General features: G+C 36.2%; 1 protein-coding gene across 4 annotated transcripts in view; it reads left to right on the top strand.

Annotated features, from left to right (window-relative positions):
* The window catches only part of CNTN3 (contactin 3), a 330,225-nt gene that overhangs the window by 104,700 nt on the left and 200,214 nt on the right, over positions 1-25,311 (top strand). For all 4 annotated transcript variants that reach the window (XM_073901774.1, XM_073901775.1, XM_073901776.1 and 1 more), the window contains exons 3-4: positions 3,794-3,920; positions 16,086-16,261. In XM_073901774.1, coding sequence (XP_073757875.1) covers positions 3,794-3,920; positions 16,086-16,261 — 303 coding nt within the window. The remainder of the gene's footprint in view (positions 1-3,793; positions 3,921-16,085; positions 16,262-25,311) is intronic.

Genomic DNA, 25,311 nt, shown 5'->3' with positions numbered 1-25,311 from the left:
CTTCCATTTTAGGAGGCTTTTGAATGCTGCTGATGGTCTAAAAAGCCTTTAGGAGCTTTAAGCTTCAGAATTGGTGGGTGTGTGCCTCACAGGCTGGAAACTCCAGTGTTATCCGGAAATACTGAAGTTGAAATAGGAAGCTGATGGTTAATTTTTGCGTTTGCCCATATTTAGAACTGTGTGGTTTACTGGAAAGGGAAATGCACCAAAAATAGGAGTATGAGGGTATGATCCCATGTCTGTCACCAAAAACAAAACAAAAAAACCCAAAAAAACCTATGTTACCACGGTTGGGTTTTTTAAATGCTCTGTGCCTCATTTCTGCTGGGGAGGCCAAATGACTATAAGGTGAGAACATCAGCTCTGAAATTAAAATCTTAGCTTTATCAATCACTAGCTGTAAAAAAGTATTGGCCTTATACAGAGTTATTGTGAGAATTCCTTCATTCATCTTATTTATTCGACAGATAAACATAGAATATCTGCATGTTCTAGGAGTTGGGATTACAGCCATGAATTAGACACAAATAACAAGCACATGTGTGAACATGTATGATGTTTATATGTATTGAGATACAGTGAGATGTGCTTTGGTACCTTTGTGAAAGGTGGAAGTGAGGGGCGGGTGGAGGGACATTTAAGCTGAGAGGATGACATTTATGCTGAGTTCTGAACAACAGAAATCAGAGCGCAAGAATAACAGGGATGGTGGGGGCTGAGCCCAAATGTAACAGCAGTCAGCATGGACTCCTGGGCATAGACAAGGATGGCGCTGGACCTCACAGGGTAGAGGATGGGGGCCAAACATAGCCTGGGAATAAGGGAGGCAAGACTTGTAATTTCCTGGCACGTAAATGTTAGCAAATTAGCTACGATTGTCACTCTCTCAAAAGGGTGTCAGAATTAAAAGGCATCTAGTTGGGGCGCCTGGGTGGCTCAGATGGTTAAGTGTCTGCCTTCAGCTCAGGTCATGATCCCGGGGTCCTGGGATCAAGCCCCACATCTGGCTCCTTGCTCAGCGGGAGGCCTGCTTCTCCCTCTCCCACTCCCCCTGCTTGTGTTTCCTCTCTCGCTGTCTCTCTCTCTCTGTCAAATAAATAAATAAAATCTTAAAAAAAAAAAAGGCATCTAGTTATTTAACACCTTCATTTAAAATTAATAATGGTTCCTAGAGAAGAATTAGAGTATCATTTGACTTGCGTTAGAAGATGGTGGAATGGACATTTGGATTTTCATTTTGGTCACTTGTAGGAAATTTTTAAAAAGCACCTCTTTTTGTCTTTTTCATTGAAATCACCCCCTTCTTTTCTTGACCTAATTTTCCTTTTGTCAGTTTCTCTCCCCAACTTATCTGGAATTTTCAAATCTACACCATTATGTTACTATAGTATTGTTTTCAAGCTCTGCGTACGTCAGAGTTTGTCAGAACAATGATGCTATGCCATCTCATAAGTGAACAAAGTAGATGAGCCACTCAGAGTAAATCAAGAGCATTGCACCAGAAAAAAAAAAAAAATGCTATGAAAAATCCACCATGTTTGTAAATATTTACAAACAGGCATTAGAGTTATTTTCAACTTTCTAAGACAGTAAATTTGATTAATGAAGCCAATTGTCATTTTTGTATTTATTTGTTTAGTTTTAATACAGTAAACTTACTTAGGGGGAAAAAATCAGGAAAATGACAACACTGGATCTTTTTGATTAGGAGTTTTAGTAGCTATTTCAAAATCCATTTCTTCTGAAAGTCCTCCTTTTTCACAAAGAAAAGTGAGAACTTTTTCCTTGTGGTATTTCCCCTTCAGAGGTAAATAAAAACCAGGGACTAAAGAGGATAGCAGGCTGCTTTCTTAAGGTATGGTTGCTATTAGTAAGGATTAACTTTGTGGTGTGGAAAGGATATCCAGATTTAGCTAGACTTTGAGGTTTGAGTGTACGTTCCATAGACTACCCTCATTTCTAACACCAACTGCAAGTTCTGGCTTTGATAATTTGCTAGAAGGACTGACAGGAGTCACTGAAAGCTAATATAATCATGATTATGGTTTATTATAGGGAAAGGATACATGCTAAAATCAGCCAAAGGAAGAAACCCAGAGTATAGTATCTGGACGGGTGCCAAATGCTAAGCTTTTGTTGTCCTCAGGATGTATAAAGCTCCTGGCACTGATGTGTGTTAATGGGCAAGGACCATTGCCAGCCGGGGAAACTCACCAAGCCTCAGTGTCCAGAGTTTTTACTGGGGCTTCATTACATAATTAGTGACTGATGATGGCACATGTAGTTGAGCTCGGTTGTCCGAGTCAGCTCATACCCCATGACTCAACTCTCCTACCATCAGTCACAAGTTGGCCGGTCCCCATCCCACACTCTCAGGTGTGGCTGGTCCCACCCTCAGGTCCAGTGTGGCCAGGCCCCACCCTAAACAAAGACATTCCCATCATGAATGACATCGGTTACCTGCCGGAAGCTGAGGGCAAAGAGCAGATGAAAGGCAAGACTGCATTCATGGAGTATAACAAGAGGGTGTCACTGCCTGGAATCTGGACTCAGATGTTCTAGAGCGTGTACCATCTGAAATGCTGTGTGAACTTGTCCCTGTCACCTAGCCACTTTTAGGCCCCATGCTTCTCTTCTGTTCACTGGGAATAATGATCTCTCTGAAGTTGAAAGAACAGATATGGCCATGTAGGATTTGTGTCCTGGCACCAGCTACTGGTATTTTCATCGTGTCAATGATTATTTTCAGTATCATGTTATTTTACTATTCTTGTTATTATGGTAAATGTTTCTTAGGAACGTTATTACTACTTGAAGTAGCCAAAATATAAGTTCATAGTTTCTGGACTTTTTTGGGTGCTTTTCTAATCTGTTTTCTTTGTCTGACTACTTGTGGGCTCTCTTTGTCTCTTAGTCTGTTTATTCATTCTTTGCTTCAGCAGGAGTTCCTCCCATTTTACTGAGCGTTCCAAGATAGGAGAGTAAAGAGTTTCTTTTTTTTTTCCCCTGTGAATTTGTTTGTTTTCAGAAATGCTCTGGCAATGATTGTACAACTAAAGTAGACATAAGCATTTGTTGATGGCATTATCTTGTTCCTTTTTAAATTCATAGCACAAAGACGGATTTTTGTTTTTGGGTATATGTGGAAATTCTCAGAAAATATTCGAGTTTTCTTCACTAAAGTAGAAAACCTTTTTAAAAGATACTTCCTTAGGGTTATACCCTTTTCTTCACTTGGTTGGCAATAAAGTGGAAGTACCACCAAACGTTGAGTGTTTTGAGGTTCAAACAGAAAAAGAATATTGTCAACCTTCAGATTGGCATGCATGGCAGATTTTGTGAGAAAGATCATGCTCAGGTATTCAACTAGTCTTGAATACAACTTTTACTTTTGTGAAGAGCCTTATGACAGAAAGGCCTTCTGCAATAGGATATTCACCAGTGAAAAGTTAGGTAGGGTTTATATTACAAAAAGTAATTAGTACAGCCTTATTTATACTTTTAAGGGATTTTATTAATATGGCAATGTTTTTCAATACTAACTTTCATTGTCTTATACGTTACTCGGCTGTCAACAGTTTCATTGGTGCTCATCAGCAAAGCAGTGCCTGCAGAGCACGTTCTGTGGACAAGGGAAGAAGCAATAGCTGCTTTTTCTTCTTCTTTTTTTTTTTTTTTTTTAAGAGCTGATACTTGTTTGTTGCTTGTTTTTCTTTTTTGATTCTAGAATGCAGCTTTTACGGTACCTTTTACTTATTGTGATTGTTTTTTTGGATGTCTCCCACCCATACAGGTGAGCTTCTCTTGCAAGGTCCAGTGTTTATCAGAGAGCCCAGCAACAGCATTTTCCCTGTGGGTTCAGAGGATAAAAAAATAACTTTAAATTGTGAAGCAAGAGGCAACCCCTCACCTCATTACAGGTACAGTGACAAGTTTGCAAATCTAAATTAAGAAATAACAATGTGGAAATTGTGATTTTTTTTGTGTGTGTTTCAGTATGTTCATGGCATCACTAAGAAAGAATAAGTGAAACTGTAGTTGTATGCTATGTTCAACAGATCTCATACGTAAACATTTAGATCCACTGTATATATTTGATTGATTATTCACTTTACAAGAAGATTTCTTGATTTAAAAGAGACCTGGTAGAATCTCTTAAATAAACAATGTCTATTCACTCATTTATAATGCAATTTAATGTATAAACATGTGCCCACATGTAGTTATTGGAAACATATATATTCATCATGGGGATAAAATCAGATGTTCCAAAGGCTTTTGGAAATTATAGTTTTAAAAAAATACTTTTTAGCATTTGTACTTCTTTCTTTATCATTTAACTGACTTTGTGTTTGAAGATTCGTTAAGTATAGAAGACTAAAATAACACTAAAGTTATTTTAATTATTCTTGGAGAGAAATTGTATTTAATTTAGTAGGTTTTTTCATGTAAAAGTATGTGTTTTTCAGATTATGTGAATAATACTTATTCACTGAAAACCTTCAAACATCACAGAAAGGTATAAGGAAAAAAGAAAAAAAATCTGAATTCCCATCACCTAAAGATAAAAATACTAACATTTGGGGGACGATAGTAGCTTATTTGGATGGGATGGGTATTTACTTTTTTAAAGAACACAAGATTAACAATTTTTACTGTTAGGTATGCTTAGGTGACCCAATTTAATAAAGAAATGAATTATTTATAAAGAGCATATGCTGCTTTCATATAAGTGGCTACAAAAAAGTGCTTGAGGCACCTTGAAAACAACATGCTCTTTTGAATACTGTGAGCATTTGTCTCAAAAACTCTGTTTACAATATTAGTTTCTTGGCAAAACCTTTTCTATAACCTGCAGAACAAGCATACTTCAGCCTATATTAATAAAATTCTAAGAGTTTAGAGTAGTCATGTAGATCGTATTGAACTTCTATTGTTTTCTTAATCCATGTAAGTAATAGAAGCCAACATTCCTTGTTAAATTGGGTCAGCCTTGGATTAGAAGGTAGACCTTTGTATTTTTGCATCTGGAAGTAATCAAGGTCAGTCTTTTTCAACAGTATTCAAGATGCACTTATTGAGCACCTGCTGTGTACTTGCAACAAAATAAACAATAACTCCAGGTTACTGGTCAGAACTGACAGAGGTGATAAAAAGTTTTCTCTCTGCCTCTTCCTCACCCTATAGAAATAAGAAAAATATACCAGAATTGAAAAAAAAAAAACAACAAAGAATCTGTATTTTATGGATAGTTCAATTAATCAGACATAAGCAGAAGTAACATCTGAAAATATTTTCCTCTTTGGGGGAAAGATGAACAGATCGACTTTAATAAGATGTTATCCTAGAAACATTTTTCCCCCAGCATTTTCATAGGACATTCTAACATTTTCTAAATGCATCCATTTGTTTCTCCCTGAAACAGAAGATTCTCCTTTTAGATATGACTGTAATATGATAAAGAGTCCATATGAATGACTCATCTGTGGGCTGTTTCTCTGTTGTCAGTAAAGTTGTATTCCTAGCATTTATCTTATGAAAAATTTGATGATAAATGTATTCAGCTGAAAAAATTATCATTAGTTACACGATTTTGTCAGACAGGAGTGTATTTCTAAATGAAGAGTTTAATTATGTTTGTAAAATTTTATCAAATAGCAAGAGTTCTTGAGCTCAGAAATCCAGAAATAGTCTTTTGTTGCAATCATTTCTTTATATACCTGGTATTTATTATAATGCCAGAGAGTGTGTTTTTAAGCATACAGACGACATGTATAAAATGTTGATGAAGAGGTCCCACCATTTACACAGTGCTTCTTATGTTTTATAATGTGGCCTGTGATGCTGTATGTTGTAATTTAAACAAAATCTGTACCTGAGACTAGGAGATATGTGACTTAAATTAATTCATCTGTTTTATGTCTGATAAGTGCAGAAATTTAACATGCTAGGTATTGTTTTAAAGTACTTTGGTTTGTAGCCAAGTAAAGCAGACACTTTCATTATAGCTCTAAAGATTTTCTGAAGTTAAAACTTGTAACCAATATAAAATTCCACTTAAACTAAAGATTTTCAGTCACTAGAAGTCGAGACCTTGAAAAAGCACAAGGGACCCTCTTTACGTTGGGAAAATATTAGGCTTCCCTATAACCAATTTCACTATTCATGTTATCTGTATAAGAGGTTATGATGGTAGAGTAAATGGGAGTATAGAACAATGTAGGTTATAATTATGACCTTGTCTATTTAGACAATACCTTTAGTTACAGCCTGTTTTTTTTCTCCTAGCTTTTGACTTTAATAGTCATGTAATGTTCCATAGTATGTGTTTTTCAGATTACAGCATTTGTGGGGTGTGGCAGGCACTAACAGATGATAAACAGAACAACCCCACATGGCCTGAGGCTTTGAGGAGAGTCATAGAAGACACCTTGGCAGGGGAGGGGGGTGAGGGGTGCTCTGGATAGGGAGATGGGAAGGGGGCCTCTCTGAGAACCCCTTCAGAAGAAATATTTCAGAAGAAAATATGCTTGCTTATTCTTATTTTTTACTATCCTTTAAAAACTACAGATAAATGGTTTAAGTATGGAATAACCCTGAAGACATAAAAATGGGGATTTCCATTTATACATGAAATCAGAGAAACGTTAGGTTTTTTATAACTATAAATATAAGCAGTTAGATAGATAAACAGATACCATGGAGGAAAATCACTGGTTCATGTGAAATTACAAGTTAAGGACAATCCAAACGTGTTTCCCAAGATTCAGAATAAAGCTTAAGAGTCTTATAAAAGGATATCCTTCGTAAGCCCACAGCCTGTCTTGTAGACTGAGACAGATTTGTCTGATGAGAGGTCTTTTCTTGGTTATCCCATTGGGTAAAAAGAACTCTTAATTGGCCATATTAGAAATCCAAAAGTTGAGAAATTCTCAAGAGAAATTACTTGTGTTAGGGTTTAATTGAGAATTTTATTCTTTCTTTTGCATCTCCCCACCTAAGCCCCAAAGCCTAAATTTAAAGGTCATTTAGGATTCATTCTCATTGTAATTGCCGATGATGCTGAAAGAGATTACCTTGAGGGAGTCTTAATAACTTTTTTAAATGGGAGGGGCTTTCTCCAACTTCTCATGGGGTTACAACTGCTCTCCATTTGCTCAGTTGAAAGACCCCAAATAGGAAGATCCCTGGTCACTTCTACTAATGTCAGTCAGCCTTTAAAGGAACCACATGTTGGAGCTAGACTGGGGTAAAATATGCAAATGCCTCTGGGGACCAGGCAAGTAACAGAGCTAAAAGAGGTGGGTGTGCCTTAAGAACATATAGACACTTTGAATAATGACTGGAAACAGCCACAAGCCTATTGAATGGTCATGACTGCTTCTCATCACTGGCCACCGGTTACCATCCAGGAATCCCAGCCTGTGTAACAAAAGCTTTTAAAATTCAGATATTTTCTCTTCAGAATCGCTCCTTCTAGTGTTGACTCCGCCTTTCTTCTTCACTGTAATGTAGGCCAAAGAAAATAAGTCTTCAAGTGGAATGTGGCCCATGTGGGCTTTATGTTTTCAACATTGAGTCTAGCTTGAGACTTAAGATCTTATGTTGTCCAATATGGTAGCCTGTAGCCAGAAGTTGACCCTATAGATTTAGATTAGTTAAGTTAAAAATGTATTTCCTCAGTCAAGGCAGCCTTCTTTTTCTCTCTTTCTTTCTTCTTCTTTCTTTCTTTCTCTCTTTCTTTTTCTTTTTCTTTTTCTTTTTTTTAAGATTTTATTTATTCATTTGAGAGAGAGAGAAAGAGAGAGAGCACGAGTGGAGGTGGGGAGCCGAAGGAGAAGCAGACTCCCCGCTGAGCAGGGAGCCTGACGTGGGGTTTGATCCCAGGACCCTGAGACTATGACCTGAGCCAAAGGCAGATGCTTAACAAACTGAGCCACCCAGGCGCCCCTACTCAGCCTTATTTCAAGTGCTGAGTAGGCGTGTGGCTAATAGCTACTGTACTAGAAGGAACCGATGACCATTTTTCTGCTTCCAGAAAGTTATTTTGGATGGCACTGCTCTAGACTGACCCTTGAAACCATAACTTTTCTGTTTTTTCTCCTCAAAAGGAAATAATCACAACATTATTTTCTTCCAGCTCTATATGATAAGTAAACTATGTTAATGAAGTGCATTGTGAACAATATTGGAGATACACGTTATAAGGACTAAATATCATTGCAAAATATCATGTTCCCTGGCCAGTTTCTCCCTTTTAGGTATAGTTCTTGATAATGGAATTTACTAAGTCTACTAAACACATTCAGTATGAGATAGGAAAGGAAAAGAAAAGAGACTAATTTCTGCTCACCATCTATTGAAAGAGTAAAATGTAAGGAAGTAAAATTTGAGTTCATTTATTGTCTATACATATATAGTCACACACACATATGTACACACACACCACATAATACTGTACATGATACCACATATAGTAATATATATGTCTCTGTATATGTACATGCTGTATTTTCTACATGTATAATATAGAATATAGCATATGGACCGTGTATAATATACTCTATATTCTACATAGTAATATCCAATATATATTTTAAGTATAATTTTTTATTATATGCAGTTTGTCTCTTACATGTATCTTGTTGCCAAGATCTGATGTCACTATTATTTCACTTTTATTCTTGCTTCATGGCAAATAAGAGTTTTTGTTCCCCTAAATTTTCTTGGCCCTTAAAGAGATATAATCCTTTCTGCTGGATTACTAGGCCTGATTCTCTGTGTTTATGTTCATGCTCAACAACTTTTAGCATCCTGATTTCTCCAGCTGATGATTTCTGGTCCCCACACTCATAGTCAGCCACTAAGAGCAATGAGATGTTCACATGGTTGGAATGATTGCTAACCATTAAAAAGTAAAGGATATCTATAGTACCTGAGGGAAACAGAGGGAGATAGCATCTCTTACAGGGCATTTTAAACTTGTCTGCATTACTGTCTCTGTCATGAAACCTTCCTAATATCCTCTGTGCTGGGTGGGCCCCATGCTCCTATGATGCCCACTGTACCCTGTGCCCACCTGTATGATAAAACTTATCAAAATGAAATGTGCAACAATGCCTTGGTGTAGGATATAACTCCCTTAAAGTTGAGGACAGTGTGTTCTTCATCCTCACCTTCCAAATGCCTAGCAAACAGTGCCTGCCAAAGTGGAGCATGAAAAAAAAAAAGGGGGGAGAATGAAGTTAATGGGGGAAAACAAAGCAAGTTTGGGATTAGATCATGTTTAGGAGTCCAGAATGCCATGAAGGATCAGAGGGTTAGAAGTGGTCAATAGTACATTTTATAGCATATTCTTAAGTTTGGATTGATTCCTTTTATTGGCTCCATTTTAAGATAGATCGCCCATGAAGTGACAAAGAACAAGAGGCTTACTTATATCCTCCCCATAACAGCTGGAAAAAGAGAGCATCCTTCCTGCTAGTGTCATCAAAAGTTCCAAATGGCGTCAGAAAAAATGTGAAATAAAAACATAGCTAATAGTGTGAGCAGTCGATAACCCAAGAAGAATGTAGAAGTTAGATTTTAGATATCACAGATGGAAGTGTAAAATTTAATTCACATTATTTGTTGTTCTTCTTGTGTTTTTGAAGTGGGATGAGGAGGAAGGAAAACACATAATGGTCAAAACCAAGTTAAATCAGTTGGGTCACATTCCATATTCGTATTCTTAACTAATCACCGAGGCCGAGACATGGATTGTTCTGAGTGGCCAGGCCAGGTCACATGAGGAGCAGCCTCTTCAAAAGGAGTAAGGGGTCACTGCTACCAGAAAGAGCAAAAATGGATGCAGAGAAGGCAGGAATAGCAAACTTCGGTAATTCTCATAGGAATAATTTTAAGGCAATCACTGATCAATTTAAACCAAGCTATAACTGTGTAAACTGAAGAGTTGCTTTTAGTCCCAGTGTTTTTTTTTTTCTTAAATATATATGCTTAAAATTCATCAGTGAGTGAGAAATGGGAATCTATGTCATAAAACACATTTTAAAAACTTAATTTTTAAAAACATAGCATTGCAATTTAACTCATTTATATCTTTGGCAATTATTGCTGAAGCCTAACTAGTTATTTTTGGATAAAGTATTGAATATGCAAATTTGAACATTCATTCTTTCAAGGGCTGCAATTATTCTCATCACTTCAGTAAACATATTAACAAACATTGCATTTGAACACAAATGCATTTGCTTATTAACTTGAAAGCCGCATCTAAAACCGCAAATTGCTTCTGTGATTAAATTCCTAATTTTCCTGTCAAACCCCAAATAAAGTATTGCCTGTTGATTTAACAAGTGTTTAGTGTGGGCTTATTTTCCAAACCTAGCCCCACTCCCTAAAGATTTCAGTAAACTATTTTGTTCTTCTTGCTTTGTTTTATGTTGAAGTCTAACATGTGACATTTGTTTTTTACCCGCATATGGTTCGTATTTCCATTTTCCTGACCAGATTTGGTGTGATAGTATAGATGTCCTGAAGGACATTACTTTTGTATAATCAACTGTGAGGTAAATTATATTCGGGGATTATTTTGAAAACTACCTGAAGTCACTCAGTTTTGTTAGTTTCAGTTTCAAAGGGTAACGACAGTCTCTAACTTTGTTGTCATGTTCTAGTGAAAGACCCTGTTTGGGGCTCGGTGCCTTAAATTATACTGACAAGATAGATCTATGCTTATATTCATGATTGTTGTTCATGCTAGTGAGGTTTTGTGTAAGACTTGCCATCTCCTGTAATAACTAGTAATGTAATTAAATAATAACTAATAAGGTAAATGAAAATAAATATGCATTCATTCCTCATCTTTGAGATGTTTATTGCTAATATGGATGAAAACAGTGAGGAGTGACTATATGGAGGTTAGTTATGGCTAGGTTACTCCACTCAGGAAAGTTCTATAAGCACCTACCGTGCACCTCCTGTTATGGCTGATGGTGGGAATTCAGCAGTGATTCAGTCATTGTTGGAGGTCATGCTTTCAAAAGCACTTTAGCTCTGAAAGTTTAGGCTTTTCATACTGATTTAACTTATCATATAAATTCATGTTTGCACACACACACAGACACACAGACACACTCTTAACACCTAGTTTGTTCTTTCTTTTGGAAGGCAATGGTTCTTATATCTTCAGTCGTTGATGTTTTAGTGTATTTCCCAGGAGTAACAAGTATAGTTTTCATCAAGAAAAAGTAGTAGTTGCCAGTTGTAATAGTTCCTATGTCAGGTACCTTATGCTGTTGTATTCAAAATTCAAAACCTGGTGCCTCAAGGGCATGCATGATGTTTTAAAGAAATTCTATCAAAAAAAAAAAAATTTAGGGGGAAATTGGCCATAGACTTCCACCATTCCGTTGAATAGGCTTGGCCCAGTCTCCTTACTCTACCTGCCCAGCCTCCCTCCAGCGAGGAGATACCAGCATCCTGTTGTGTAGAGGATGGAGATGAGATTTTAGAAGTGGATTGATCAAATTCATGTTGTCTCAGGTAGGCTAGTAGAGTGTGAAGCCCAGGACTTCTCATTCCAGCTCCCAACTTTTATGTATTGTCCCAGAAGCAAATTCACATAGAACCTCCACACCAAGAAATGCAAGGGGATGTGAGCTCATTGCCTGAGAATGAGTAGATTTGTAAAATATGAATATTAAGCCATTTCTCACTTGTGGATTCTAAAGGCAAATCCTAACTTGTATAGAATGAGCGTTTGAACACTGAAGGCTGGCAGTGAACTTATAAGATCATTCAAGAGTGTTACAACATGATGATGATTATACAAAGGTGCTTAATCTTGTGACATTTACCACTGAGCTAAAGCTACAAGGTTAGTCTGTTTCTAGAGCACAATGTAAATGTTGTAGGGTTGAAATGCTGGTGTTATGCAGCCCCAAGAGCCATGAGACTGTCTTCTTTTGCTCCAGATCACTGCATTAAGCCTTTTGGAATGGAATTTGGGCATGCAAATGTTACTTTTATGAATTTTTAAACAATTTTGTCATTTCAAAAAGATTTCATTCCGAAACTTTAGATGGTTTCTCATGAACTTCACATTTTATTCATAAAAATGGACATTTGCAATTTTTTACAAATTGTCAATGTACAAAGCTGAAAGTTTCTATCTCTAAAAGCTTCCCAAATTCATGGCCTAAATGTGCCATTCACCTGTTACACTTTATTACTACATGTTATGTTCATGAACTCTGAACAGTTGATTACAATTTACTGTAAAGAAAATTAATTTGTCGATTTATTGGACACATACTTTGTAAAAGGAGTATGTGTGTCTGCCTTCAGTTTTCCTGAATGTTTCTTGTACAGAAGAAAATCTCAGAAATATTTAGAAATCAGGCCCAAATATGAATATTTTGCATTGGGAACATAAGTACACTATTTTCTCAGGATATGATAATTTTTGGAATTTCAGACCAGAGATTCCTTACATATTTCAGAATTTAAATAAGTATAGCCCTTTTTAATTCACATACTTTCAACAAGAGGAAAAACAATTAATGTTTAATAAGATATTGAGAAATTGGCGGGGATGTGGAGAAAGGGGAACCCTCCTACACTGTTGGTGGGAATGCAAGCTGGTGCAACCCCTCTGGAAAACAGTATGGAGGTTCCTCAAACAGTTGAAATTAGAGCTACCGTTCGATCCAGCAATTGCACTACTGGGTATTTACCACAAAGATACAAATATAGGGACCCGAAGGGGTACGTGTACCCCAATGTTTATAGCAGCAATGTCCACAATAGCCAAACTGTGGAAAGAGCCAAGATGCCCATCGACAGATGAATGGATAAAGAAGATGTGGTATATATACACAATGGAATATTATGCATCCATCAAAAGGAATGAGATCTTGCCATTTGCAACGACGTGGATGGAACTGGAGGGTGTTATGCTGAGTGAAATAAGTCAATCAGAGAAAGACATGTATCACATGACCTCACTGATATGAGGAATTCTTAATCTCAGGAAACAAACTGAGTGTTACTGGAGTGGTTGGGGGTGGGAGGGATGGGATGGCTGGGTGATAGACATTGGGGAGGGTATGTGCTACGGTGAGCGCTGTGAATTGTGCAAGACTGTTGAATCACAGATCTGTACTTCTGAAACAAATAACGCAACATATTTTAAGAAAAAAGGAAAAGAAGAAGATAACAGGAGAGGAAGAAAAGGGGAGTATGTCAGAGGGGGAGACGAACCAGGAGAGATGATGGACTCTGAAAAACAAACTGAGGGTTCTAGAGGGTAGGGGGGTGGGGGGATGGGTTAGCCTGGTGATGGGTATTGAGGAGGGCACGTTCTGCATGGAGCACTGGGTGTTATGAACAAACAATGAATCATGGAACACTGCACAAAAAACTAATGATGTAATATATGGTGATTAACATAACAATAAAAAAATTTGAAAAAAAAAAGATATTGAGAAATTTTATATCACCTGAGGATGAGGTCCAGTTAATGATGAATAGTGTTAAGGAGAGTAATAATTATATCACCTTGTTAAAAGAAAATTAACATTCTTTCGGGTATGTCATGTAAATCTTAGCTCTGAAGAGTTTGCTAAAGCAAAAACACTCTTACTTTTGGTATAGCAGTAACATTTAAAAGAGTAGATTTTGCCTTTGCACATAGTGAAATATTCTAGGGATTCAGTCTATATTATGAAGATTGAGCTAAAGGAAATAATAAACATTTATGCATAAAAAAATCTTTTCCATTTTACTTGTTTAGTCAAAGCTTTGGGATGATCGCTTTTAGATCTTAGACACTTACTGAAATAAAGTATCCTCCCACATACATTATGATCTCTTAAATCTTTCCAGCTATTAAATAGACAAGAAGAAGTGCTTCTCCATATTTTTATTTATCTTTATAATTTTCCACATAGCCACTGTACCTTTATTATTCATCAGCTAAACACAAAAGCACAATTTTCAAATTAAGCCATCAGGCATGCTTAGTCAGGCCATAAACATTTCAACTCTAGAGCTAAAATCCTTTTTTCCCATGCAAACTGTATTTTATAGGTAACAAAAACACCAAGTACCCTTTGTCATGACAGTCTCCCATTAAAAAGTATGTGAGATTATCTACATCTTTTCTGGTTTGAGTTTAGAGAACTTTTACCCACTGCAAGCATGAAGGTGCTCAGAAACTGACAGACCTTTTACATCTTAAAAATTCAACCCACCCATTTGTGATTTACTGTCCTATTTATTTTCTGAAAGTCAAGCCCACAATGTGTAGGACTATGTCTTCCCCATGTTGTTTCTTTGCATGTGTACCTGCCTGAGAACTCACTGAAACGTGGGGCTAATCTTATACATTTGTTCATTTCCTATGGCTTCTATCATTAAAACTTTATTGTGTATTATTCACCTATAGAAAATGATATAAACATATAATCTAGTCCAATGATGAACATCCATATAACCACTCCTCAAGAAATAAAACAAAAAACCCCCAATTCCTAGTATTTTCCCCCTGAACATACCCCACTTTCTTTCCATGAGGGCTTTAAAATACCTTAAAGTGGAGGTTTATCATTTTCATATGTTTTAAAACTTTATATAAATGGTATCAATTTTTATTTTATAAAATGCTTCATTATTCTTTGAGACTTTTCCATAGTAAGTTCATACATTTTCACAGCTGTCTAATATTTCAACTTCACATACTTTCATTTGTGATAATGTTAACATTTCATGTCTTTATTTGCTTTTAGAGCATGTAATATGGTCAGGTTAAATATTTTATATATGAATGCAACAATTTTTAGATGGCATATGACATGATAAAAGGACTGTGGGCTAGAGTTCAGATGAGGACTACTTCTGATCCAACAATGCATTACTTGGGGACAGTTGACATCTCACTCAACTTTTTTATCAAAATCTTCATCTATAAAATGAGTATTAGATTACCCACCTTCTCAAAGTTAGAAAGAGCAACTGGGATGATTGTTATTAATACACAAAAATTTTATAGAACTGATAGCGGTTTCTTTTTATTATAAAAATCAAGTCTTCTAGGAGGTAGATGGCTCTAATTTATACAATGGATGTGTTCTTGAGACTATGGGATATTTCTGAGTTTTTAAAGGTGACTTTGATGTGTCAGGTATCCTCACTGTTTAAAAACTGGTTTTTCTGGGGGCACCTTAGTGGCTCAGTCAGTTAAGCCTCCAGCTTCGGTTCAGGTCATGGTCTCAGGGTCATGAGATTGAGCCCCTCGTCGGGTTCCACACTCAGCAGGGAGTCTGCTTGAGATTCTCTCTCTCCCTGTGCCCCTCCGCCTGCTCTTTCTCCTTCTCTCTCTCAAATAAATAAATCTTTAAAAAAAGAACCCTGGTTTTTCTGTTTAAAAACTCTTGTTTAAAACCCAGCATCTTTTCTTTTTCCTTTTTTCTTCCGGCTTCCCATTGATAAATATGGCTCTGGGGTTAGTGCCTTTACTGTGTGAGACCCCCTAGGTGGCATTTAGGGTTTTTTACCACAGTGTACCATTTAGTAAATAGCATTGTGATGGCTGAGGAGAGTGCCTCAGGGATGGGTATTTACCCAGACAAATTGAAATGGATAGTTGAGCACTTATCCAATTAATTTATTAAATGTGCTCAGTCAGTGTGAATAAATCAAAGAAGTGTGCTCTTTCCTCCCCTTCATCGGCAGCATGAGATCAGCCTGAAGTACCTGAGGTAATTACCTCCACTTTCTACTTCATCTCTGCCTATACAGACCTAGCCTTATTTTTCCCCTAGTGAACGGATTATTCTCACCTCTTCAGAAAATCATGAAAAATCTTTAACTTTTAGATGCTATTCTGTTGTGCTTTCTACTATGCTTGAACCTTTTGTTTCTGATAAACAGGCCCTGTTTGAGCTTCACATACGTCACAGTGGAATAATATATTTATTGCCTTTCATTTATAAGAGAGGTGATGTTTAAAGTGGATTTTATAATGTAGGTTTTTTTTATTTAAATATACTAAGAGGGGAAAAACCTTGACATTTGTTTTACAGATGGCAGCTGAATGGAAGTGATATTAATCTGAATATGGAATATCGTTATAAGTTGAATGGAGGAAATCTTGTGGTTATTAACCCCAACAGAAATTGGGATACAGGAAGTTACCAGTGTTTTGCAACAAATTCACTTGGAACAATAGTCAGCAGAGAAGCTAAACTCCAGTTTGCCTGTAAGTTTATGGTCATAACATCCAGCAAGTTCAACGTTTAAAATAACTGAGTGTGTGTGGTCATTTTGGATTTCAGAAACAATATGTGGATTTTATTAATTGAATAAATAGGTTGAAGGAACAATTCACTATGATCTTTTGGATCTCTAGGTACTGTACAAATCAGAGCTTAAAATGTGTGTGGGTACGTTTTCCATTTTCCTATTTTTGTAAGGATTCTATTTAGGACAGGAAAAAGAATCCAGTTAAGAATATGTTTGTTGAGTAGCTACCCTGTGTTTTATATTGTATTTGAACAGAAAAGAAAATGAAAGAATTGTCAGACATGGTCCTTGCTCTCAGAGAGCATTGAAATTAGAGAATTATATCTGACAAATCTGAAAATATTTAAGGAACAGAGACAATGAAAAAGAAAAGAATGTGATATTTTGTCGACCTCTCTTGCAGTTTGGTCCAGCTCACAATAACCTTCGGGGTAACCCTCACTCAGGCCTGGCTCTGGAAGCCCACTTTGTACCAGTGTTAATTGGACCTGGGTGAACTCATGGCCCAACCTGAGAAAATCATTCTTTCTCCAGGGAATTTAGAATAGGGACCAGAGACCTCATTTAGTTTTTATCTTCCTGATATATCTTTTGACTACTTTGTACTTTTTGTTTCTTCTTACTATAGTCTCTTCCTTTGTGTTAGCTGTATATTTTGTATTCTGTAATGCATTATCAGGATTATCTTCGTTCTGAGGTTTCTTAGTTCTTTATACTTCAGTAATTCTGAAATTGGAATACATGTATTCTTATAATGTGGTAGTATTCTCTCTCCACAGCCACAAGCCATTAATAAATTGATGATGTGTCATTTAATGCATGGCTTATTCTGTAGCTTTCTGTTTTATAATGATGATGGTTGGTTTTGCTTTTGATACAATATTCTCTGTGCTCTGTTTTTCATACTTACTTGCTCTTTCCATTGTTTTCTCTTTGTTTTCCCTTGTGAACAGTGTTTCTGGTTCTCTGATTTAAAGCTGTATCTTCCTTGGGTATTTGGAAAGCTAGATGTTAGATTTATATTGCAAATTTAAGTTTGCCTATAAGTTTACCAAAGTGTTTTGTATATACTTCTCTAGTAGCCATAATTTTAAATCTAAATTATTTTTCATTTTAAATAAGTTCAGTTCCCTTTTTCCCCTTACTGTATACCTTGCTGTTGGTGATATCTGTGGTCATTGATTTAAATTCTTATTATGCCATTTCCGTACATATGCCATTTTCATATATATATATATATATGAAATATGTATCATATATATACACACACACAGGGCATACCTGTGTATTAGGTATTATGTATATATGCATGTGTGTATGTAGAGAATAGGTATACATATAATATTTTTCTCATGAATAATTTTATATATGCATATTGTTTTTAAGCAGAATTTTACCAGAATCTATCTAGTAGATTTACCTAGTTGCAATGCCAGCCACAAGACCTCTTCCCATTCTTGCATTCTAATTTCTTTAATTTCTCAATTTTTAAATATGTAACAGTTAATAAGTTACATTTAAAAATATAACTATGTTTCATCCTCTTGCATTTTAAAGAATGTCATTATATTGACTTAAGTATGAAGACACCTTTTGGTTGGTGCGAAGTTTGGATCCCAAACTGCCAAAGAATTCCAATGTGGTGTTCTTTTGTCTTCTGGAATTAGTGTTGCTGAACAGAAGTCTGGGATCAGAATCACTTCTATTTCTTGGGAGCTCACCACCAACTCCTTTTTTTTTTGTCTCATGTTGCTTGTGTATGAGATCATTTTTGCTTCATCCCTTTAGTTAAAAACATGCATATTTCCAGCAAACAGCTAGATTTAACTCTCTTTTAATTTACTTTGCTTAGAACATGAAAAATTAGTTTATCATACTTGCATATTTTGTACACAGTTCTGGAAATTTTCCTTCTTTTATATCTTTTAGTTTTATGTGTGATTTGCTTATATTTTAAAAAAGCACTGGTACTCTGTATCTTGGATTTTTTTGTCCTATTTCTTGAAATACTCTTTATCTCATGCTGTTCCTTCCTATGAATTTCTGTTCCTGATTTACTGAGGCCACATCTATTTGTTTGTTTTCTTTTGAAGATACAGTCAGTTTTCTGAAATGCTCTTTTGGATCTACAGGGCGTCTTTTTCCTACTTCCATTTGGTGTTTTCATTTTTATGCTTAATATTTTCAATGCACTCTAAAGCAAATTTTATCCAAAGCCCGCCTTTATCAACAGGTGGTGTCAAGGAATTCCCTTGGCCCTGCTTGCTTCTCTACATGAAGAGCTCAGATTCTCTTCTCAGATCCGAAGGAGAATGTACAATTCCCACGCTAATTCCCTATTTTAGGAGTCTCTCACCAAACACGTTATTTCTTTTATACAGTGGTATTTTTCTATTACAGATTCTTGATACCTTGTAATATCTGAAAAAGTATAATTAACTATCCTTCAGAGAGAATGGCTTGTTTGGAAATACTTCTTAAAATTACATCATGCCTCTTCCAGTCTTCCCCTACTTCCTAGCCAGTACTTTATAGGCAAAATGGGATAAAGTTGTTAAGTCTGGGATTTTTTTACCCTACTTACAAGCTAATAAGCTGGCCTGCTGCAATTTCACAGATGCTAGCAGAAGACACGATATTCCTGGGTCAGTGACAAAGAGCGTTATTACTCTTGGCCCAGCAAGGCGCATGCTTCAGTTCCCCTTGCCCTCAAGTCCCACAGAGGTGATTAGATATGGCTGGAATAGATGCCACACCCACCGCTGAGGAACACTGGGCTTAGAGACCCCACTTCTTTTATAGCAAGCAGTAAGCAAGCTGCTCTTCAGCTTAGAGGAAGACATTACCTTATCCCTCCAGCTTGCTCTCTTCAGACACATCCCTGAGAAATGGGCCTGCATAAGAGTGACCGGACCTTTCAGTCTTTGCACACCCACTAAAAACTTTGAAAAAAGTTGTCCGTTTGTTTGTTTGGTACTGCCTTTGACTTTGCTACTTGGGATGCACCCTATCAGGATATATGTCATGAATGGGAGACAAAGTATCTTTTGACCTTCATTGGGAATTCCATCTTTCATAAAGAAAAGCCAGGATGTTCCATTTAGTTCCTAAGGTTTCCCCACAGTCTTTCTTCATCAGCCTCACAAATTTTACTTGTTCTGATGCTTGGACATGAGATTGCTTAGTTGTCTTGGTGGACAATGAGATTCTTTGGTTTGGTTTGCTTTTGCAGTTAGCAGAAGTGGGGGCAGTTCATAAGTGTTTTGGGGAAGTTACAGGAAGGAATTTTGGGTATTCTTAGCCTAATGCCACATTAGATTGGAAAGGTAAAAAATGTATTTTTAAATTCATATAGTTGAGATACAGGTTTCTGGTAAAGAAACCAAGGACAGTGGGAAAAGAAGCAGGAGATATTTAATGTATCAGAGATCTCAAAATTACCAGTTATAAGAGAACACTGCTTTAACTTGGCAGCTTTGAAGGAATGTGATATATTAACTGAAGAAGGAATTAGGATCAAGACTCTTGTATTAGTAAGATGCTCGTGACTTCAGGGGAGTTTTGACTGTCTTTTGCTGCAGGCAAATGGAGGGTAACAAGTTGACACTGAAAAATTCCTAATTGTTCACTATATGGCTCCTCTCTTGATTATGTTTGCATGCTTAGTAATACTTTTTTGTTTCTGTTCATCATGAAGAAAATATTTAAATTGTGCTTCATGGATAAATGAGTAAATGAAAGTATAGTATACCACTTTTAAAGCTGATAAAAATGCAAAGAAATTTCATCTTAATTTTCAAGTTGCTTGAAAATAGTGTTTGTAATAAAATCAAAGTGAAAGGCCATTCATAATTTTAAAAGTCTGTAGGTTACTTATACAACAGTTAGGAAACCTGTGGAAGGGAGAAATATGTAAAGTGATGCAATGTTTGAGTTATAGGCTTTCTCAATTATTTGCTGTTATGTTACATTGTATAATTTTTGATACTTGCTTAATATATTTGAAAATATTTTTCCAAATTCTTAATTCCAGTCACAGCAGGTTAGGATAGTACCTCCAAATTCCCAAATATCTTTGCTTTATTAAAAATTAGTTTTATTTGCCTTATTCCTGAATTTCTTATTCTTTATTAAAATGTTTTTATTTTGGCCATTTTGTGCTGCAGTATATTTTTAATCATGAATTATATTACATGTACAAGTGGCATGGAGAAATTGTAAAGAATGTCTGTGTAGCCACCACTCAAGATTTAAAGAATTTTTTTAAAAGATTGTATTCATTTATTTGAGAGAGAGAGTGAGAGAGAGAGCACGAGAGGGGGTAGGGTCAGAGGGAGAAGCAGACTCCCCACTGATCAGGAAGCCCGATGTGGGACTCGATCCTGGGACTCTGGGATCATGACCTGAGTCAAAGGCAGTCACTTAACCAACTGAGCCACCCAGGCACCCTAGATTTAAAGCATTTGAAGTTCAATTAAACCTACCTGCTACGTCGTTGCAAATGGCAAGATCTCATTCCTTTTGATGGCTGCATAATATTCCATTACACACACACACACACACACACACACACACACACACACACACCCCACATCTTCTTTATCCATTCATCTGCCAATGGACATCTTGGCTCTTTCCACAGTTTGGCTACTGTGGACATTGCTGCTATAACTGGAGGGTGTTATACTGAACGAAATAAGTCAATCAGAGAAAGACACGTATCATATGACCTCACTGATATGAGGAATTCTTAATCTCAGGAAACAAACCGAGGGTTGCTGGAGTGGTGGGGGGTGGGAGGGATGGAGTGGCTGGGCGATAGACATTGGGGAGGGTATGTGCTATGGTGAGCGCTGTGAATTGTGCAAGACTGTTGAATCACAGACCTGTACTTCTGAAACAAATAATGCAATATATGTTAAGGAAAAAAAAGATAGCAGGAGGGGAAGAATGAAGGGGGGGAAATCGGATGGGGAAATGAACCATGAGAGACGATGGACTCTCAGAAACAAACTGGGGGGGTGGGAGGATGGGTTAGCCTGGTGATCTGTATTAAAGAGGGCACGTTCTGCGTGGAGCACTGGGTGTTACGCACAAACAATGAATCATGGAACACTACATCAAAAACTAATGATGTAATGTATGGTGATTAACATAACAATAAAAAATTAAAAAAAAAAACCTACCTGCTAACTCACCCTCCTGACATTTCCTTCACTCGCTTCCCCTCTCAATAGGTATTCACTATTCTGAATTAAATGTGTTTTTTTATCCTTTGAATACACATGTGTGTTTTTCCAAATAGCCTGTTAAATGATTTTACTTTTTTAATCTTTTAAACTTTTATACATTGGCATCATATGGTATGCATACATCAACAACGTTTTTGTCCCCCAACATTATGTTTGTGAGTATCTGTTGATCTACCTCCTTGCCAATGCTTGTTGTTGTTCATTTTTTAAATTTGTGCAAATCTAGTGAATATAAAATTGTATTTCACTATGGTTTAATTTGCATTTCTGTGATTACAATGATGTTAAGCTCCTTTTCTATGTTTGGTGACCATTTATGTTTCTGTGATCTAGTTTTTTTTGGGGGGGGCAGGATTTCTTTGTACACTTTCACTTAATCATCTTCTTTTTAGTGGCTAGTTTTGTTTTGTTTTTCCCTTGATGCTGTCAAATGAACAAATGTTCTTAATTTTGAATTAAAGTATCACCCTTTTTCTTTATAGCTTATGTTCTCTTACGAGTTGTTTAAAAATTTTTCCCCCTTATCCTGACGTGGTAAAGACATTCTCCTAAAGGTACTTATAAAAGTTTAATGTTATGCTCTTTATATTTAAGTCTTTAATTATCTGGAATTGATTTTGTATATCCTGTGAGATAGAAGTACTCATTTATTTTATTCTAATATGGGAAGTCAACTTAGCAGTCCAATTGACTGAAGAGTCCATTCTTTTTTTTTTTTAAATATTTTATTTATTTATTTGAGAGAGAGAATGAGAGAATGAGCACATGAGAGGGGGAGGGTCAGAGGGAGAAGCAGACTCCCTGCCAAGCAGGGAGCCCGATGCGGGACTCGATCCCGGGACTCCAGGATCATGACCTGAGCCAAAGGCAGTCACTTCACCAACTGAGCCACCCAGGCGCCCTGCAGAGTCCATTCTTAACCACCCAGAATGCAATGTATGATCATTGTCTTTGGTTTCTTTGGACGTTTTTGGAGAATTATATTATCTGCAAATAATGAGAGTTTCTGTTTCCTTATCAACCCTTGCATCTTTTATATCTTTTTATATGACTGCACTTTCTCTAGCCTAATACAGCATTAAATACATTGATGGTAGATATTCCTATCTTGCTTCTGATTTTAAAGAAAATGAATTAAGAGTAACATTTCACCATTTGATATAATGTGTCCTATAGATTTTATAAATGCTCTTTATCAAGTTAAGGCAGATCCTCTCCAGGTTAGCTTTTATCATGAATGCTTTATGTGTAAATGCTTTTCATACTTTTATTGGGATATTCATGCTGTTTTTCTTCTTTAAACTGTTAATGTAGTAAATAATTTTTAATATAAACCAACCTTCTATTCCTGGGTTAGTTTCATCTTGGCTTTTATGTAAGTTTTTTAAATAAATGGATGGTAGGTATTTGCCAATATTTTATTTTGCATTTTTGCATATATATTCATATAGGAGATTTTCTTGTTATTCTCTTATACTATCCTTTCTTTAACTTTAGTATCAAAGTTATGTTCACCTCTAAAAATGAGCTGGAGAGTATTTCTTATTTTTATAGCACCTAAAAAAATTTGAGAAATATTGGAATTATCTGTTCCATGAATAAGAAGTAGAACTTACAAATAAAACCATCTGGGCTTGGAGTTTACACTGAGGAAAAATTTTAACTATTGAGTGAATGATATGGTCTTTTTCTTTATGCAAATTTATGGTTTTTCTAGGAATTTTATGTTTTCTAATGAATTGGCAAAAAGTTGTTCAAACCATTCCTTTTATTATCATTCTTATCTCTGCTTTATATGTAAATTCCGTTTCATTCTAAGTATTATTTCAAAACTCTTTTTAATGAAACCTGTCAGAACGTGGCATTATTGTTCACTTTTGAATCTTTGTATTTCGTTCATTTTCTTTTCATTGCTCTTTCCCACTTCTTAGATTATTTCATTTTTCTTTTCTTAATCACTTAAGTTATATGGTTACTTTCCTACCATTCTTCTGTTCTAACACAAATATGTGTGACTTTAAGTTCTCCTAAAGTCATAGTTTTAGCTGTCAACCAGGGTTTTGACATATAGCATATTTATTATGCTTCAGTTTTACAAATGTTATAATTTCATTATGATTTTCTCTTGGATCTGTGAGTTATCAGATACGTGTTTTTGAATATCCAAACACAATGGAGTTTTCCTAGACATCTTTTGTTACTGATTTCTATTTTATTTAAAAAATTTTATTTATTTGAGAGAGAGCATGTATGTGCCAGAGAGGCATGAGTGGGGGTGGGGTGAGGGATGGGCAGAGAGAGAATCAGGCTCACCAGTGAGCTGGGAGCCCAACATGGGACTGGATCGCAGGACCCCGGGATCATGACCTGAGCCTAAGGCAGGTGCTTTACTGACTGAGCCACCCAAGCACTCCTTGTTACTGATTTCTAACCTTAGTTCTTCATTGATCAGAGCAGTGTTCTCCATATATTCATTGGGATAAACTTGTTAATTGTGTTGCTGAAATTATATATCTCATTACTGATGCTTTATCTAATCAGTCAGTTTCATACAATGATAGATTTCTGTTTATCCTAGTATTTCTGTATTTTTGCCTTGTACATTTAGTGAATTCTTGCTGTATAAAAATTTATAATAGGAATATTTTTGGTTAACATGAGATGACCAACTATCCCTAAGAAATCGTTTGTCTTAGAAATTAGGTGTTAATATATTGATATTGCTCTATTAATATATTCTGATTTTTTTGTTTTCTTCTCTTTGTTTAGACTGATTAAGAATTTCTTCCCCCCTCAGCAACACTGAAAGTTATACACCTTATTTTCATCTAGTAATTGCCCTAGAAGTTTCAGTATGCATGCTTAACAAAGTCTGTAGTTAATATCTCTAACAATGGAGGACTTTGCAGTATTTTCAACTGTATTGCCTTTCTCCAGAATACTGTACTATTGTTATTAAATATTTTTGTTGAAATTTTTAATGCCATGAATTACACATTACTGATCCTATTCCTTTTATTTTCTAGTTTTTCTTTTATATCATAAATAGATAATGTAAGCATGTACAAACTTCTACGTAGTTTTTTATTTGCTTTTTATATTTGTTTTTTTTTGTTTTTTATTATGTTAATCCCATACATTACATCATTAGTTTTTGATGTAGTGTTCCATGATTGTTTGTGCAAAACACCCAGTGCTCCATGCAGAACGTGCCCTCTTTAATACCCATCACCAGACTAACCCATCCCCCCATCCCCATCCCCTCTAGAACCCTCAGTTTGTTATTCAGAGTCCATCGTCTCTCATGGTTCGTCTCCCCCTCCGATTTGCCCCCTTCATTCTTCCCCTCCTGCTATCTTCTTCTTTTTTTTTCCTTAACATATATTGCATTATTTGTTTCAGAAGTACAGATCTGTGATTCAACAGTCTTGCACAATTGACAGCGCTCACCCTAGCACATACCCTCCTCAATGTCTGTCACCCAGCCACCCCATCCCTCCCACCCCCCACCACTCCAGCAACCCTCAGTTTGTTTCCTGAGATTAAGAATTCCTCATATCAGTGGGCTCATATGATACATGTCTTTCTCTGATTAACTTATTTCACTCAGCATAACACCCTCCAGTTCCATCCACGTCGTTGCAAATGGCAAGATCTCATTCCTTTTGATGGCTGCATAATATTCCATTCTGTATATATACCACATTTTCTTTATCCATTCATCTGTTGATGGACATCTTGGCTCCTTCCATAG

The sequence above is a fragment of the Callorhinus ursinus genome, unplaced genomic scaffold, assembly GCF_003265705.2.
Source record: "Callorhinus ursinus isolate GAN/ISIS: 27379988/994484 unplaced genomic scaffold, GSC_fseal_2.0 scaffold15, whole genome shotgun sequence".
Lineage (NCBI taxonomy): Eukaryota > Metazoa > Chordata > Mammalia > Carnivora > Otariidae > Callorhinus > Callorhinus ursinus.
Note: the sequence above shows the minus strand (reverse complement) of the source record. Positions and strands in the feature narration are given on the sequence as shown.